The sequence below is a fragment of the Pan troglodytes genome, chromosome 6 (genome assembly GCF_028858775.2).
Source record: "Pan troglodytes isolate AG18354 chromosome 6, NHGRI_mPanTro3-v2.0_pri, whole genome shotgun sequence".
Classification (NCBI taxonomy): Eukaryota; Metazoa; Chordata; class Mammalia; order Primates; family Hominidae; genus Pan; species Pan troglodytes.
Window position 1 is genome coordinate 60,924,074 of NC_072404.2, and position 17,879 is coordinate 60,941,952.

The following is a 17,879-nucleotide window of genomic DNA, read 5'->3' on the forward strand; positions in this document are numbered from 1 at the left end:
CGGGTGGCAGCCCAGCTGGTTGGCAGTGCAGGCCACCGGAGGCAGATCCCCTGCAGGGACAGCAGAGCACTTGTGTCCTGAGAAGAGCTGCTGTTCATGGGGCTGGCAGCACCAGGGCCTCTCCTAGCCTGCTCTGCTGACACTGGCCAGACTCCTACATGCTTCTGAGTCTCCAGAGGCTACCCGGCCCTCCTGAAGCACCAGGGCTGAATCCACCTCCAGCTGAGGGCATGAACACTGCCACATGGAGTCACACACACAGCTGGGCACTGCCATGGAGAGGAAGTCTGTCCATGTTTCCTTGAATACTGGTGGCCTGGTCCCTGTCCCGTTCCCCAGTGAGGCAGCCTGTGGGGAAGCCTGGCAGGGAAACAGGCGCAGGTCAGCGTGGCGCCCTGAGTCAGGCCAGCGCTGATGGGGGACTCTGAGACGCAAGCTCACACTCACCCAGCTCCCCTGGGCTGTGCCCGTTCCTGATCGCCTGGACTTTCTGTTCTTTAGAGTAAGAAGTGATCACCATTTCCTGCTTCTGTGTTTCTCCACAACTGTGCAGTGGATACCTGTCTGTTTTCTGCCCTCAGAACAAAAAAAAAAAATAGAGCTGACGTGAATCTTCAAAATCATCAACTACAGGGCTTTGGATTTTTGTGTATTTGTTTTATTTTTATTTTATGGATGGACTGTGATGAAATGCCCATAATACAAGATTTTCCATCTTAACCATTGTAAGTTACAATGTCAGTGGCATTATACATCCACATTGGTGTGTGGCCATCACCACCGTCCACACACAGAACTCTTTTATCTTGCAAAGCTGAAACTCTACCCATTAGACAGTAACTCTCTGCTCTCCCTTCCTTCCCAGCCTCTGGCCCTGGCAGGCAACAGTCCACTTGATGTCTCTATGAATTTGACTGCTCTGGGGCTCTCATACAGGTGGAATCATGTAGTATCTGTCCTTTTGTGTCTGGCTTATTTCACCTAGCAAAATGTCCCGAAGGTTTATCCATGCTGTAGCACGTGTTAAGAATGTCCTTCCTCTTCATGGCTGAATAATATTCCATTGTATGTTGACACTACATTTTGTTTGTCCATTCACCTATCTACAGACACTGGGGTTGCTTCCATCTTTTGACTGTTTGAATAATGCTGCTGTGAACATGGGTATTGGGGCTCTTTGTTTTATAGATATATTATTCCACCAGATACCCATCCTGACACCTACTATGTTTGCAAGAAACTGAAAGCTTTATTTTACATTGCAAAATTTCATATTATGAGATCAAGGTTAGCATTTCCTCAGCTGTCTGGTGGACAATGGGGAGGTTAAACTGTGCACATTTTATTTTTTTTTAATGAACCTGGAACGGTTATGGGGCCAGTGTTTGCCATGGATCAGGTCAGGCAGCCCACAATGGCAGGTCTCCATGTTCTGTACAACAACTGTGGGAAAGACCCACAAAGAAAGTGCTGGAAAGGGGAATGATGGATAGGTTCATGCAGTAAAAAGATTCAAATACTACAGGGCATTGAACTATAGGCCAATATAGCATTGCTTTAAGAATAAACAAAAAATAAGACAGTAAGAATAAGCCTAGCAAAATCAAAAGTCTATAAAGAACTGACATTTCAAGCCAATAAGAGAATAATTCCTTATTCAATAAATTGTCTGGAATGACTTAACTATTAGGGGTGAAAATATCCAAGTGAGAGAACTATAAAGGGTTTTTAGAAAGGAATTAGGTATGTTGGGTTAGTCGCATTGGAGAGTGCAAATTCACCATCGACCTGATACCTGAAATTTCCTCCTTACCATCTAGAGGCAAGCTGGGAATGCTGCCAGGCTCCTGTGGTAAAGGAAGCCCCTCTCTTGACTGGTGCTTTATGGCTACACGTTCCTGCTCAGAACGGGTCTCATTTAGTCTTCACCCAAAAAAAAAAAATCTCATGAGATGATTTAAGTGTTTTATGGACAAGATGTCTAAAACTCAGAAAAATTTCACAGTGTGCCCAGCTTTTATGTTTATGTTGAAGTTGGGCATTAGAAGTTAGAATGAATGGGTTTACTTCAGAGAAAATTAAATCCATCACCCACTCCATGTACTATGAATTCCAAATACATATTAAATACATATAATAAAATATTTAATATATATGTAAGTGCCAGAAGGAAACATAAATATGAATATTTTGTAATATCAAGTTGAAGAAAAGCCAAAATCTGACATCATAAAAGAAAACTTTCATGTAAAATATGTTAATGGCTACCAGGAAAATATTGTGCAATGTCTGATTGCCATGAAGAGGGTTAATATCCTTGCTATATCACTCTCTGAAGTCATCTTTAAAAGACTAAGAAAAAGATGAATCTCTTAATAAAAACCTGGCCCAGAACATGAGCAGCCTCTCTCTCTCACTCTCACTGTCTCTCTTTCTGTCACACACACACACACACACATACACACACACACACAAATATGGCCAAGAAATAAAGTAAAATGTTATTTCTAATGTAATAAGTAGGTCAAAATAGAAAAAGAAAGCATCACACCTTCCTTTGCAAAGTATTTGGGTTCCTTTTGCTTTTAAACACCTGGGTCAGCGGGGGTGTCGAGAAACAGAAATTCTCATGTTCTGCTTGTGGGCATATATGTTAATAAAACCAAGCTTGGCAATACGCCTGCAATATGTATCTAAAGCTTCAAAGTATGTATAGCTTTGACCAATCAATATCACATTTCGGAATAAGAGAAAAAGAAATAATAATGAAAGTGAAAATCATAAGAGATGTAGAAACATATTCTTATACAAGAATTCCTTGCAGCCTTATTTATAATAAATTTTGTGAACAAATTATATATCTAAAAATAAGAGATTGGTTGAAAAAATTATGCAGCAGCCATGCTATTGATAATCATGTTAGATAGAAGCATATTTAAAGGCATGGAAAAATTGCCATGTTTTATATGGGTTTTTAAGGTTATAACACAATGTATAGTGGGATTCCAATTCCTGTATATACATAGACTTATATGTCTATATTGATTAACTCTGGATGAGCCTCATGTCTTCTTTTTGCTTTCTTCTATTATCCATATTTTATACGATGTGCCTGCATTTCTTTTTTGTAACAGATGGTCAATACTAGAACCATAAACAGATCTTGTTTGTTTATTGGCAAATGTTTCCCCTGTTAGAAAAAGATGCATTTTTCTTTTAAATATTTTTATTTTATACAATGATTACATGCTTATAATAGAAATTTGAAAATTATATGTGAGTACAGGGTAAAAAGTTGAAAGAATGGGATTGCATACTACAGATCTAGCTGCTTTTAGCATGCCTTGCTTTCTGCGTAGGACCTTGCTTTCTCTAGACCTCTGTTGCAGTCTCTCTGCCTACCTCCTCACAACGTCCATCCCCCGCGGTCACTGTCGTGATGCCAGCCTCCCCGGCCTTCATGTCTCTAAGGAGCACCAGCGCGGCAATTAGCGCCCTTTGCCCTGGTGGTATTCTGGCTTCACAGTCACATGGGAGATCAATCGTCAGCTTTTCTGTTTGAAATCTAAATTCCTCCTGACTGCAGGGGACCTCGGGACCCATGAACACCTCTAGTTTACTATGTCTTCACAGTAAAAGATATCTGCATGACTGGACTCTTTAACAAATTTGGTGGTTAACCTACTCTTTCTATATAGATATAGCACTTCGGCCTTCAGACTTCTCAATACTGATAAAAAGAAAACACGACAGATGACAGGAAAACCTTTGCAGCTATGATTTGTAATCGGCCAATTATAAAAACTGCAAAAATTGACCAGATAGCTAAGGTTTTACACAGTCATGAAAGTGATCTGCACTGTTAACATTTCACCCTCTGTGCACCATTCTGTGCTTCTCTCTGGTTTGGAGTCTAGAAGGTTTTATTTACAGGCTATGACTTAACAATCCCAGAATGGCTGACACATGCAGTCACTCAAGACTGGACACAGCAAGGAAGTAGTGGGTCCATGCCAAAGGCTCAGCCAGACGAGACACTCTAGCTGTGGCAGGAGATGCCAGGGAATGCTCCAAGCCTAAGCAGATTGTAAACAAGGAACCTCAAATTCATGAAAAATTCTTGCATATGTGGCCCATGTCAGTAATTACTCTCTGCCTCAGTTTCCGCAGCTGACATGTAAATAAAAGCAGTTCATGGTTCATCTTTTCTTATTGGGGTCTCAAGTGATTCTACAAACCAGCCAGCCAAACAATCAGAGAATAAGTTGAAAAGATTGTCTTCATTTATTGAACGTGCTTAACTCAGGCCCGGGAAAGGGCATCATCAGTTTCTCATCATTCCTTCCCTTTCACTGAGATATGCATCTATTACTATTACATTTCAGGCCAAAAGTGTGATCCAAGCTGTCCCAATGGGAGCTGCTGGGGTGCAGGAGAGGAGAACTGCCAGAAACGTAAGTCAGTGAACAGCCTCAGACCCATGTGTGACCGCCCCTCTCTTCCTTCACTTGCTTAGGTGATTGGATTTGTTTTCCCTCTGAAGACTCCAAAGAGTTATTTTATTACAGGGCCAGATGTGAACCAGTAGGTGAAGGACAGTCTTGCAAATCTCACCGCATGCAGTTAATCCAGGGTGGGCTATTTTGGGAGCTTCAGCCTATCACAAATAAGTGAACATCAGCAGGGGCTGGGCACGGTGGCTCACGCCTATAATCCCAGCACTTTGGGAGGCCAAGGCGGTCGGATCACGAGGTCAGGAGATCGAGCCATCCTGGTTAACACAGTGAAACCTCGTCTCTACTAAAAATACAAAAAATTAGCCAGGCGTGGTGGCGGGCGCCTGTAGTCCCAGCTACTCGGGAGGCTGAGGCAGGAGAATGGCATGAACCTGGGAGGCGGAGCTTGCAGTGAGCCGAGATTGTGCCACTGCATTCCAACCTGGGCAACAGAGCAAGACTCCGTCTCAAAACAACAACAACAACAACAACAAGTGAACATCAGCAGGTACCCCAGCCCTGTCCTCTGAACACAGCACACTTTCCCAGGAATGGAAGACTTGTCCCTGTTGACAGCAGTCATCAGACTTCTTGTTTCCTCTCCCTCCCTGGCTTTCTTTGGTACCCACCTACACAGAAGCCTGAGCACGGGTTCTCATGGGGACTTTTCCATGTGGACCCTGCTTTACGATGGAGAGGGCCATTCTCCTGGGTATGGTTGTCTGGCTCAGCCTCTCAGTGGCCAAGGAACCTGGGGACATGAGCTCAAAAACGGACACTATGTCCTTAAGCTGAATTGTGGGGGGGCTGTTAGGCCCTTCTAAACACTACTTCCCAGCAGGTATTTTTGTTCTTTGTATGTGCTTTCTGCATTGCCCAAGATGCATCTAATTATTTAGCAGGTCTCAAAGTCTAGACTTGATCTCATGAGTTCTCTTAAGTGATTAAAAATAAATCAGGAGAAAAAAGAGGCAATCAGAAAAGGGCATGGTTTGACTTAGCTTGAATGTTGTTTCGTTGGAAGCAAATGTGTCTTCACTTTTTCATGAAAAAGTCTGCAAGTGCTCTGCGACGTCCCTGGGAAATGATCCTACCCTCACTCTTCAGCTCACGGGGGACCTTTGCTCTTTTTCAGTGACCAAAATCATCTGTGCCCAGCAGTGCTCCGGGCGCTGCCGTGGCAAGTCCCCCAGTGACTGCTGCCACAACCAGTGTGCCGCAGGCTGCACGGGCCCCCGGGAGAGCGACTGCCTGGTAAGATGCCCCTCCAGCAGCCTCCCTGGAGCAGGCTGGGGCTGCACCCGCCCCACCCACACCAGGACAGAAGACTTCCTGTGGGGGAGCTGTCAATTAGCATTTGTAATAACAGACAGGATATTGCCCTCTGCCTGGTGACAAAGTATCTTTAGTATCCTGCCTCCACCACTCACTGAAACCTTGGGAAAATGATGGGACTACCATGCCTCCATTTCCTCACCTGACAATGATGCATAACAAAGTCTCTCCCAGTTGAATGCTTAAATGATGAGATGCCTGTGATGTCCGTCATTAGGACCTGGGCACAGAACAAGCACTAAATACTACATGCAAGTATTTGTCATGAATGTGCCTTGTTGCCAGCAGCACACTCTCTTTATTGTCTGACTTCGGCTATACCTCTAGAGACTTGACACTGTGAGGTCCCTAAGAGACCCATGGAGAGCCACACAGGTCTTGCTGGCTGGGGCTGGGTTAGGGCCTCCTGACACGGATCCCTCGGCTCCTCCACCACTGCTCAGGCACCTCCTGAGCTTCACCCTGCCCTCAAGGGGTCCTGAAGTACTCACTGTCGCCCCATTGCTCCAGAAAGTGCCAGCAGAAGCCTTGCTGCCCCAGCGGGCTCTGAGCAGCACTGGAGGGTACAGGTCAGAAGCGTCTTGGAAGTCCTGGAGACGCCAAGGCTGGTGGATGTGACTCCTGGAGTGGGAGCTGGTGTGACGAAGCCCTTCCTAAGACTAAATCCAGAGCACTCTGTGGTTTCAGAGAAGATTCCTAAATTCCAGAGTTTGGACCCAGACCCAGGAATTGTGACTTGGTTGGCCTGAGCTGTTTCTAATGTGAGCCCCAGGGAGAAGACTGTGCGTGGGGTTGGTCCTAGGAAGAGCCCTCGCTGTATTGGGTCTGGCCCCTTTACACGGCATTGTTCTAGCAAGGCTTTGTGCCATTCAGCAATACATTATAAAATATACCCTCAATTGTACTTTATAAGGGAAGCCCAATGTCCTTTATAAGGGAAATTAAACATAATTTCATTCCATAGTCACCGCTATAATGTGTGAACTCCATCATCTATACATTAGTAAAGAGACGTATTTTTATCATAATCCATAAATTATGATAGGTGGGACAGTGCACCTAAGAAAAAAATGGACTTTTTAGAGAAGGGTCTTTCTGACTCTGCAGAGGGCGCCAGCTGGGTTTTCCCACACTAGTGGAACACTAGGCTGCAAAGACGGTAACGGGCTTTCTGACGGGAGTCAACACAGTGCTGCGCTTCCTCCGTGTGTGGCGCTGAGTGTACTTACCTCACTTGCCCAGCGTGTCCTCTCTCCTCCATAGGTGTGCCGCAAATTCCGAGACGAAGCCACGTGCAAGGACACCTGCCCCCCACTCATGCTCTACAACCCCACCACGTACCAGATGGATGTGAACCCCGAGGGCAAATACAGCTTTGGTGCCACCTGCGTGAAGAAGTGTCCCCGTGAGTCCTCCTCTGTGGGCCCTCTAACTGGTCAGGCATCCTTGTCCCGCTCTGTCTCCTGCTGAGCCCTGGAGTATCCCATCTTGGAGAGTCTTTGGGTGGATGTGTTTGCCTTGCTTGGGGGAGGCGACCCTGTGCCCGTCCAGGCACACAGGCGAGGGGCTGGCTTGCTACCGAGGAGCGGGCAGGTGGTGGCCATCTCCACCCATGGGGGCTGCTCAGTGCACAGGGCAGATCTGGGTGGCCAGGCCACCTCACAGGAGAAACACCTGCTGCTCAGCCCTCACCACTCATCCAGCAGCCACAGCCATGGGTATTCAGTTGTCTGCTGGGCACAAAGCCGTGGGCATGCCACTGTTTAGTGCTTGTGCCAAGCAGGTATTTAATACACCGAAATCAGAGAGTCTATCAGAAGACCTGCCTTCTTGAGTGGTTAAAATTCTAGTGAAAGTTATGCCTCTTAAGAGTATTGCAGAGGTTTTGTTTTTGTTTTTATTTTGTTTTGTTTTAATGGTTTGGGTTTGAGTTTTGCTTGTTTGTACTTACATTTGTACTGGTGGCTCCAGGGTTTAGGGAAATTGTGACATAAAATAATTCCTGACAGAGAAAGCAAAACTTTGTCTAATGAAAGAGTTTTAGAAGCCACTCTTGATCTCTAGAAGGGGAGATTAACTGAGAAAAAAAAAATTGAAAGAACAATTATGAGGGGGAGATTTTACCCTGCCAGATTTGTGTACATGAAAAATTTTACACTCTGTATGGAAAAAAAAACACAAAATAATAAGCCATTATAAGGTAAATGACAAACAAAGCTAAAGAAAAATGTGCCACAGTGATGACACAGATATATCTTTGAGATAGGGCTTAACAGAGCTTTAAAATCCATAGGAAAACACTTCGAGCCTGAGATACCAAGAGCAGATGGTTCACAGAAGAATCATCAATGTCCTGTAAATATTTTTGAGGATCTTCTTTGGGAACTTAAAACAGGAACAGGCCAGGCACAGTGGCTCATTGGCTCATGCCTTTAATCCCAGCACTTTGGGAGACTGAAGGGGCTGGATTGCCTGAGGTCAGGAGTTTGGGACCAGCCTGGCCAACAGGGTGAAACCTCGTCTCTACTAAAAATACAAAAATTAGCCGGGCGTGGTGGCGCACGCCTGTAATCACAGCCGCTCAGGAGGCTGAGGCAGGAGAATTGCTTTAACCCAGGAGGCGGAGGTTGCAGTGAGCTGAGATCACACCACTGCACTCCAGCCTGGGTGAACTGGCTGGAGCAAGACTCCATCTCAGACAAACAAAAAAGGAAGACATAGAGCTCCTAAAAATAACACAGAAGTCTGCTATTAATACAAATGAATTACTTTAAAGGTGAGAGCAGGTGGAGGAGAGGGCTGAGGTGCCTGCTGGGACGCAAAACAGCTGGCCCCTCAAGGGACCCAGTGTTTCCTGCCATGATGAAACACCTGTATTGTCCACATTGCGGCCTAGAATGTTATTAAACTCTTGAACGGGATTCCTTTTCTATTTGCAACTTTTCATTCTTTGTCCTTAAAGTAAATAAAGCCAAAGGAGGATGGAGCCTTTCCATCACCCCTCAAGAGGACCTGGACCGCCTGTGTGAGGCCCGAGCACCTGGTGCCACCGTCATCACCTTCCTTTCATGCTCTCTTCCCCAGGTAATTATGTGGTGACAGATCACGGCTCGTGCGTCCGAGCCTGTGGGGCCGACAGCTATGAGATGGAGGAAGACGGCGTCCGCAAGTGTAAGAAGTGCGAAGGGCCTTGCCGCAAAGGTAGGAAGCCCGCCGGTGTGCGGACGAGGCTTGTTCTCGGCTGCTGAGGCTGGGCTCTCATGCCACCTCCAAAGGAACACATCTTCCTCTTCTCATTAAAAAACAACTATACATATCGTTTCTTTAAAACAGAAGATAAAGCTGTAAAGCCAGGTTAGGCAATGGGAAGGCACTGAAGGTTGTGACGGGGTGGGGGGCTCTGATGAGAACAGTCACAGAGCCAGCCCCGCTCAGCAGCTGCCAGGTGCCCAGCCCTGGGGAGAATCCAGGGAAGGCAGAGCTGGAAGCAGTGCAGCTCCAAGCGGCCCATGGGAAATAATGAGGAGAACGCGAGGTCAGTGTGAGGTGACAGGGATGGCATCTCCTACACCGCCGTAGCCCCAAAGTGTGCTATAGGTCCTGGTGTCCCCCCTTCCCGCCTGCACTCTCCCCAGCCCCTTCAGTGTTTGTTGAGTGAATGAAGGATGATGTGGCAGTGGCGGTTCCGGTGACCGGAATTCCTTCCTGCTTCCCTCTGCCTGTGGATCCCTAGCTATTCTTAATCCAACAAATGTGAACGGAATACACGTCTCTCTTATCTCTGCAGTGTGTAACGGAATAGGTATTGGTGAATTTAAAGACACACTCTCCATAAATGCTACGAATATTAAACACTTCAAAAACTGCACCTCCATCAGTGGCGATCTCCACATCCTGCCGGTGGCATTTAGGGGGTGAGTCACAGGTTCAGTTGCTTGTATAGAGAAAAACAAAATCTGCCTTTTTAACTGGTAGAGATTGGTGATCAATAATCACCCTGTTGTTTGTTTCAGTGACTCCTTCACACATACTCCGCCTCTGGATCCACAGGAACTGGATATTCTGAAAACCGTAAAGGAAATCACAGGTTTGAGCTGAATTATCACATGAATATAAATGGGAAATCAGTGTTTTAGAGAGAGAACGTTTCGACATATTTCCTGTTCCCTTGGAATAAAAACATTTCTTCTGAAATTTTACCGTTAATGGCTGATGTTTTGATATTTTTCAAAAGTGCAGTTTCTCCTGCAGTCAAAAGGGGACACGTTAAGTCCAGGCTTGGGTCATTCACTGCGGTGTAAACACGCTTTCTCCCTCCCGCCCGGCCCCAGCCAGCTGCCTTGGTGGCCCATAACCCCTGCGGGTAGAGGGAGGGGACAGGGGTAGGTGACAGGCAGCCTGGGCCTCAGGCTTTTGAAACTGGACGCCAGAGCCTTGTGGGGCCACGGGCAAGCCTCGGGTCTATGACTGCCGCCTGAGCTCCGCTTCCTTCCTCTCTAAAATGGGAAGATTAGACCAAAATAACAAGACTGTTTTAAGGTTGGAATCAAATAAGGAAAATCTGTAAAGCTCCTTCTATGTGATACCAGATCCACAATTGGCAGATAATCGCAGCAGGAGCCTCTTCGGGGTAATCAGATACGCGGCGCAGCAGGGGTCTCAGGGCCACAGCCAGGGGGGCGGCGGGAGACATGCGGAATCGCTGCGGGAGGCGGGAGGCAGCTGTGAACTCTGGCTCGGCCTGCGTCCGCCCTGAGCATGTACACTCAGAGAAGATGATAATGAAAAAGAAAGCAAATCCAATTTTCCCACTTACTGTTCATATAATACAGAGTCCCTGAGAGTCTAGAGTAATGTCTCATACAAAAAAGAAACTCCTACGTGGTGTGTGTCTGAGTCTTTCTTCTGCCTTACAGGGTTTTTGCTGATTCAGGCTTGGCCTGAAAACAGGACGGACCTCCATGCTTTTGAGAACCTAGAAATCATACGCGGCAGGACCAAGCAACAGTAAGTTGACCACAGCCAAAGCCTGGTAGATTACATTTGCCTTTTTAGTTGGAAATTAGGCTTAACAGGAGAGTTGCTAAGATAGGGCACAGAGCTCCTGCATCTCTCGCCGGCATTCCCAAATGCTATCTCACATGAGCAGGCACAGGGAGCAAGACTGCACGACCATTGGCACAGGCTGTCCGCTAAACCACAGACTTCTCAGCGCTCGCCAATGCTTCTGCTTCCGTGTCCACGGAAGCAGATCCCACATTGCACTTAGTTGTCAAATCTTTTCAGTCCATTTCTAACCTATATTAGCTCCTGTGTCTTTCGTTGTCTTTCATGGCCTTGACACTTATAAAACGTGTGGGTCAGGTACTTTGCAGACTGTCTAACCATGTCTGTTCAGCTGGTGTTTTCTCAGGATGCAATTGAGGTTATGCACATCTTATCACAGGGACCAGAGAGACTTTTTAGCACCACTCTTCAAGAATTTCTGCTTTTTCAGCTTTGACAGTGGAATAGACATGCAGGTGCTCACACACAAGCATCTTTAATATGGTAATGGTAATCATCAGTTTAGTGGTGTGGAGGAGGAGATGGGAATCTCTTAATGAAACCCGCCTTGGAAGCAGCCTCGTTATGAGAACTGCTGCCCCTACTCGACTCTTAAAGCACTAGATAATACTGTGCAACATTAAAGAGAATAAGAGTGCGTGAAATATGCATTGCCTCCCATAAACTCCCTTGGCTCTGAATCTCTGATACTAAATATGTGGCTACCGTTGCTTCCCAGAAACGCCTTTTTGCTCTGAATTCTCTGGAATGCGTTCTTTGACCAAGATTCTTATAAAAATAAGAGATTTAGAGCAATTTTCTTGGACGGCTGGTATGAGCCAGTTGGCTTAGTTGTAGGGATTTAAACAAGATAAGGGTTACTTACTTTTCACATTTAATGAGAAGTCTGGTGATTCCAGCTCCTACTGAGACAGGGTGGCCACAGGTTCCAGGGCGTGACTCACTGAGGCCCCAGACGTGCCCTGCAAGGAAAACCTGGCTCTGCCCTGGTGTCCTGGCCTCCCTGGGCATATGTGGGGGAGAATTCCTAATGGTATTGGTTACAGGCTCCTATGCGAGACCACTCATCTGTATAGGAGAAAGGAAAAAGATGGGGGAAAGAAGAGCAGCAGGGAGAGGAGAAGCCTCTGGATGATACTCTAACCCCCTGCCATCCAACACCTGAACATCAGTCTCTTCATCCAGTGCTCTCAGCTGGCCCAGCCCCCAGCCTGGGATCAGATGAGAGCTTCCTGCAAATGCAGATCTCTTTCTTGTGGCTCCTTCTCAATTACAGACAGCTCCTCCACAAGGTGCACTCTGGCCTTGTGCTCCCTCCCCAAACCAGCCCAGCCCTCCCAGCCTGCATCATCGTGGTCCTGCAGGGGCTAGAGGTTCTCACACCCATCGTGGTCTGGCAGAGGCTGGTGGTTCTCACACCCATCGTGGTCCGGTGGGGCTAATGGTTCTCACACCCATCGTGGTCCGGCAGGGGCTTAGTGGTTCTTATACCCATCATGGTTCAGGAGGGGCTAGTGGTTCTCACACCCATCGTGGTCTGGCTGGGGCTAGAGTTTTTCACACCCATCATGGTCCTTCAGGGGCTAGTGGTTCTCACACCCATCGTGGTCTGGCTGGGGCTAGTGGTTCTCATGTCCACCGCGTGCTTTCCTGCTCCTCCAGGTGGCTGAGGACAACCCCCCTTCGGTCTGAATGGCTTCCATCCAGTCATCTGATATACACATTGGACCACCCAATAGCGTCCTAGTGTCATGTTGGATGGTGAAGAAAATGCCACAGTTCCTGCTTTCAGGGCCTCACAACCTTGGGCATAGCTTTTTGGAGGAAGGCCCCACTTCCCAGGCATCCCTCCCAGACCTATTCAGAGGCCCCTGTTCTTTGCTTCCATGTTGCCCACACTCACTGTGCTCTTCACACCGGCTCAAAATGATCTGCTTATGGGGTTGTGTCACCACCAGATCAAGCGTCCTTGAGAGGAGGAAACATATTTAACCTGCACAGAATTTGGGACAGAGAACCTCTAGTGTTTATTCAATAAATATATGAATGGATAGAGGGACAGGTTGGGTGGTGGATAGATGGATGAACCCACACCTTTGAAGTGTATTTGGCTGTTTGAGAGGTTAGAATATGTTCTCAATTTCCAGGCAAAATGAAAATGGAGAAAATATAATGACATTAAGGCATTTTATTCATCCTCCCCATCTGCCACTGGGTTAAAGATACTAAATAAACAAGGAACTATCTTTTGCCTGGAGGAACTTAAAAAACACCTGCAGTTTTCAAAAGGTGCAGTGTGTGCCTCCCACAGCATGACCTACCATCATTGGAAAGCAGTTTGTAGTCAATCAAAGGTGGTCTGGAAAAACAAAGTTTTCAGGGATACATTGTTTTTATAATTTTTCACCACATGATTTTTCTTCTCTCCAATGTAGTGGTCAGTTTTCTCTTGCGGTTGTCAGCCTGAACATAACATCCTTGGGATTACGCTCCCTCAAGGAGATAAGTGATGGAGATGTGATAATTTCAGGAAACAAAAATTTGTGCTATGCAAATACAATAAACTGGAAAAAACTGTTTGGGACCTCCGGTCAGAAAACGAAAATTATAAGCAACAGAGGTGAAAACAGCTGCAGTAAGTCACCACTTTCTGTTTTGTTTATGGAGTTGGTTCTAATGGGGCCTTTATTTGTATTTAGAATATTGAAGGGCTATTCCCATTTAAATTACTTTTTTCAGTTCCTTAAGAAGCAAATTAAAATCTTAAGATTCCTAATTGTGAAATTACCATGTGAATTCCATTAAAACTTTTTCCAGATCATTACCATTCAATGGGATGAATTTACCCTGAGGTTTAGGCTACCAATTATTTGTAATTTAAGTAACTAAATTTAGTATTAGTTATATTACCTTTTAGTTGTAGGTCACTCTCTGCTCATTTCAGCCTGTAAAGACTACAGCTACACACATACACACACAGAGGAATGGAATGAGCACTTTACATCAACACTTCCTGTTCTGGCTCTAGAGCCTCAGCTTTTGAAGCTGGTGAGAGCCTGGCCTGTGCTGGGCCTTGGCCACGGGCAGCGTCAGCTTTGAGTCAAGTGCTGGTCTGGCCTCCCTAGCTTTGAGGCCCCTGTCAATTCCCTTAATCTGTTTAGGCTTTGGCTTCCTCATCCATAAAATGGAGCTATGAATGATTCCTACGCCATAGTGCTTTGAGAGAATTCAGTGAAATTCTGTGTGTAAAACCCTTCCATGGTGCCTAGCACACAGCACACAGCCAAAGGCCCAATGGCTCCTATCAGCTGTGGGATTTGTCATCAGAACACCACCAGCTCTGCTCCAGGCTGCCCTGGGTACCATCAAAACACACCCTGTGCCCAGCAGCACCTGCGCCTCTGCACGCCTGGCTTCTTCAGCAGGGGCAGTGGCCGTGGGAGCACAGAAAACATGGAGTCCCATCTGGTTTAATTGATGCCATTGCCAAAGGGGAGGACTCACGGCACCACCTCTCGGGTGCCAGGGTGCCTGGCTCCCACCAGGAGGAAGACCTGTCCTCCACTGTCAGGCACATTTCAGTCTTCCCAGCAGCCAGCACAACTGCTTTGTCCTTCCAGTCACGGTCGGCCTCTGGGAAGCCCAGTCTGTGTCCTCCTCCTTCAGGGGTACCCAGCATGTCAGTGTCACCCCAGGTCATGGAGCACAGGGCCCCTCCCGGGAAGGTGCTGTCTCCTCCGGCCCCTCGGGTCCCTGCTCTGTCACTGACTGCTGTGACCCACTCTGTCTCCGCAGAGGCCACAGGCCAGGTCTGCCATGCCTTGTGCTCCCCCGAGGGCTGCTGGGGCCCGGAGCCCAGGGACTGCGTCTCTTGCCGGAATGTCAGCCGAGGCAGGGAATGCGTGGACAAGTGCAACATTCTGGAGGGGTAGGAGGTTATTTCTTTAATCTCCTTGCTTTGATCAAAAATAAGGCTGCAGGTTGTTGTTATAGCTTTACAGGCATTCTGTTTGATTTTCTCTTCCTTTTATTCTTTGCCCTTGGCTTTTGGAGGTTTTGGGGTTTTCTGTGGGGAGACAGGAAGTTGTTTGATTGCTTTATTTTTGGCAAATTTAAGCACAATAGGAAATAAGCAAGTATTATTGCCTAATATAATCCAATAATTTATAGAATCTCTTTTCCTGGAAGTATCTTAAATTTTTCTAAGCTACAAAAAGTTCCTAAGACAAATGAGACAGTCATCAATGGTTCATCTAGCCAACACCGTGGCCATTTGGGCTTTTCTTTGTAGTGCCCGATTCCTGGTGTGTGAAAATAAATTAACACAAATTATATTGCCAAGTTAATATCTGTTTTATGTGCCCCCAGCATGTGTTGAACATCAGACAGTACCAGGGACTTTAAATATACCCACGGACAAAGAAATAATTCATAATGATGCTTGTTGAATTTAGTTGCAATCAATAAAAAGTGCAGTTTGTGAATGCTCTGAGGCTCTTGATATTGATGTAAGGCTTTGAACGACAAATGAGGACAAAACATAAACAGGAAAGTAAAACTGAAGGATAGAGGCCAAGGCCATGTTTTAGAAGATTTAAAGAAAAAGGGAAATTTGGTGAGCACCATAGGAATTACAGATGGCTGTAGGAAATCTTCCTGTTTTACTCTCTGGGCATGGACCACAGCTTGGATCCAGAAATATTTAGGAGCAGGATAAGAGGACCAAGTTCAATTCTATAGGAATCCTTTAGCTGATAGGCTCAGAACAAATCACATAATTGATAGTGCTGCTTCAACTTCAAGTAAGGAATATTGATGCAATCCTTACGGCTACAAATGGACAGTGGTCTCATGTTTTCAGTTTTCAAGTGTTGCTTAAGAGGCAAGGTGATGAAAACGCCCACTTGGGGAGCCCCATGTCCTTTTATTAGTGTAGAGAAACCTGGTGTCCAGCAGCACCTGCTCCCTCTGCAAGCCCAGCCCCCTTCAGCAAGGGCAGTGACCCAGAGAAGAAGCACAGAAGACACAACCCTGTATCACATTTTGTTTAATTGGTGCCATTGACCAAAGGGGAGGATGAAAGGCACGCACTTTTTTGTTGTTTTATGAGACAGAGTCTCACGCCATCACCCAGGCTGGAGTGCAGTGATGTGATCTCAACTCACTGCAACCTCTGCCCCCTGAGTTCAGGTGATTCTCCTGCCTCAGCCTCCCAAGTAGCTGGAATTACAGGTGTGCACCACCATGTCCAGCTAATTTTTTGTAGTTTTAGTAGAGACAGGGTTTCACCATGTTGGCCAGGCTGGTCTCGAACTCCTGACCTCAAGTGATCTGCCCTCCTCGGCCTCCCAAAGTGTTGGGATTATAGGCATAAGCCACTGCGCCTGGCCAAGGCACACACTTTTGAGAATAAACACTCCTTGTTCGCTGCTGGAGGGTAGAACTATGCTTGACTACCCGGCAGAGTCCAGTCTTACTGACAAACAGCCGTACATCTGTTCTGTCTTTTCAATCAAACATCAGCTTCTTGCTTAACATTGACGTGTACATCTTGAGGGATGTCAAAATATTGTAAGCTAAGTTTTTCATACCTGTGTTCCACACTCACCATTTTTAGTAATAACCATTGAGTGAGTTCATTCTCCCTCCTTCCTTTTTCTATCACTTAATCTAAAATTATCATTTTTCCAGCTTAATTTTGATAACCATGAATCTGGTATTAGAGGCAGGGAACACCTCCTCAGGACTATCTTTTCTTTTATCATTTGGCTTGCTTACCCAATATGCAAAAACTATGCTGTAGAAAAAGCAGAAAAGATATCTTGATTATGAATGAAGCTCCTGTGTTTACTCAGAGAGAAGATGACCCAGGATTCAGTTAACAAAATCAGCTGATTATATTACTATATAGTCCTGGAGTCCCAACTCCTTGACCATTACCTCAAGTTATTTGGAATTTTGAAGAGGTGATTTGTGTTCCTGCAACAATGTCTCAGGGGTGGGCTGATGGGTTTCCTCTTCCTCCTCTCAGCGAGCCAAGGGAGTTTGTGGAGAACTCTGAGTGCATACAGTGCCACCCAGAGTGCCTGCCTCAGGCCATGAACATCACCTGCACAGGACGGGTAAGAGCCCCTTGCTGCTATCCACGTCCATTTCATGGGAAGGGCCTTCACAGAAGCCGAACAGTGACGATGGCCCAGGGCATCCTGTGTGGGCAGGACGGCCATCAGAGCCACTTCCCAGAGGAGACGGCAGGCTCTGACAGCGCTGTCCGGGCAGGGTGTCGGTGACATTAGCACACACATTAGCCTGCGATGAACATTCACTCTTTCTGCTGACACCCCCAACCTTATCTAAGCTTATCAAATCCTCACATTTAACGGCAGCTGTTTTCACCTGGTTTCCCCCATCCCTGACCTAGTCAGCATCGCTTTATCGCTTTCATCAAACATCCTCAAATTCTTAACATTAGTTTGTAATTAATTGAAGAATTTTTAAAGAAGTTGCTAGCAAAACCTTGTAAACTGCACAGCTTTGTATCTATATGTTCAATAACGTATAGATACAATATTCTTTACCATAATCTTGTAAAGAATATGAGTGAGAATTCGGGCCCCTCTCACACCAAATGTCCTGATGTTGTTAATTCTCAATGTTATTATATAGGGAGCTCTGTTTTCTTGTGAGCTTCAACAGCCAGTTCTAAATCTACTAACTGAAAACATTTTTTAGACATTCTCTAAATTGGGCAGAAGATGACAGGACTGTGTTTTGAGGGATAGGCTGCCAGCGTGGCTGCTTACAAAGTAAAGACTTGGTTTATAGGTTTACATGGTGTTGGGTTAAATTTCCGTCATTAAAATAATTGGCGATATTGACATAGTCATCTAATTGTGCTGGCTCTGGGCACACACAGCCTTTGAGTGGACAAAACCGACATGAGAGAACTTAGCCAAGGGGAAAGCCTTTCCCTGCTGGTTT

At 46.1% G+C, this 17,879-nt stretch overlaps 1 protein-coding gene across 3 annotated transcripts in view; it reads left to right on the forward strand.

Annotated features, from left to right (window-relative positions):
- Positions 1–17,879, forward strand: part of EGFR (epidermal growth factor receptor) — a 192,977-nt gene that overhangs the window by 128,048 nt on the left and 47,050 nt on the right. For all 3 annotated transcript variants that reach the window (XM_519102.9, XM_001156264.8, XM_054687551.2), the window contains exons 5-14: positions 4,386–4,454; positions 5,632–5,750; positions 7,095–7,236; positions 8,916–9,032; positions 9,619–9,745; positions 9,845–9,918; positions 10,748–10,838; positions 13,334–13,533; positions 14,694–14,826; positions 16,930–17,020. In XM_519102.9, the coding sequence (XP_519102.3) occupies positions 4,386–4,454; positions 5,632–5,750; positions 7,095–7,236; positions 8,916–9,032; positions 9,619–9,745; positions 9,845–9,918; positions 10,748–10,838; positions 13,334–13,533; positions 14,694–14,826; positions 16,930–17,020 (1,163 nt within the window). The remainder of the gene's footprint in view (positions 1–4,385; positions 4,455–5,631; positions 5,751–7,094; positions 7,237–8,915; positions 9,033–9,618; positions 9,746–9,844; positions 9,919–10,747; positions 10,839–13,333; positions 13,534–14,693; positions 14,827–16,929; positions 17,021–17,879) is intronic.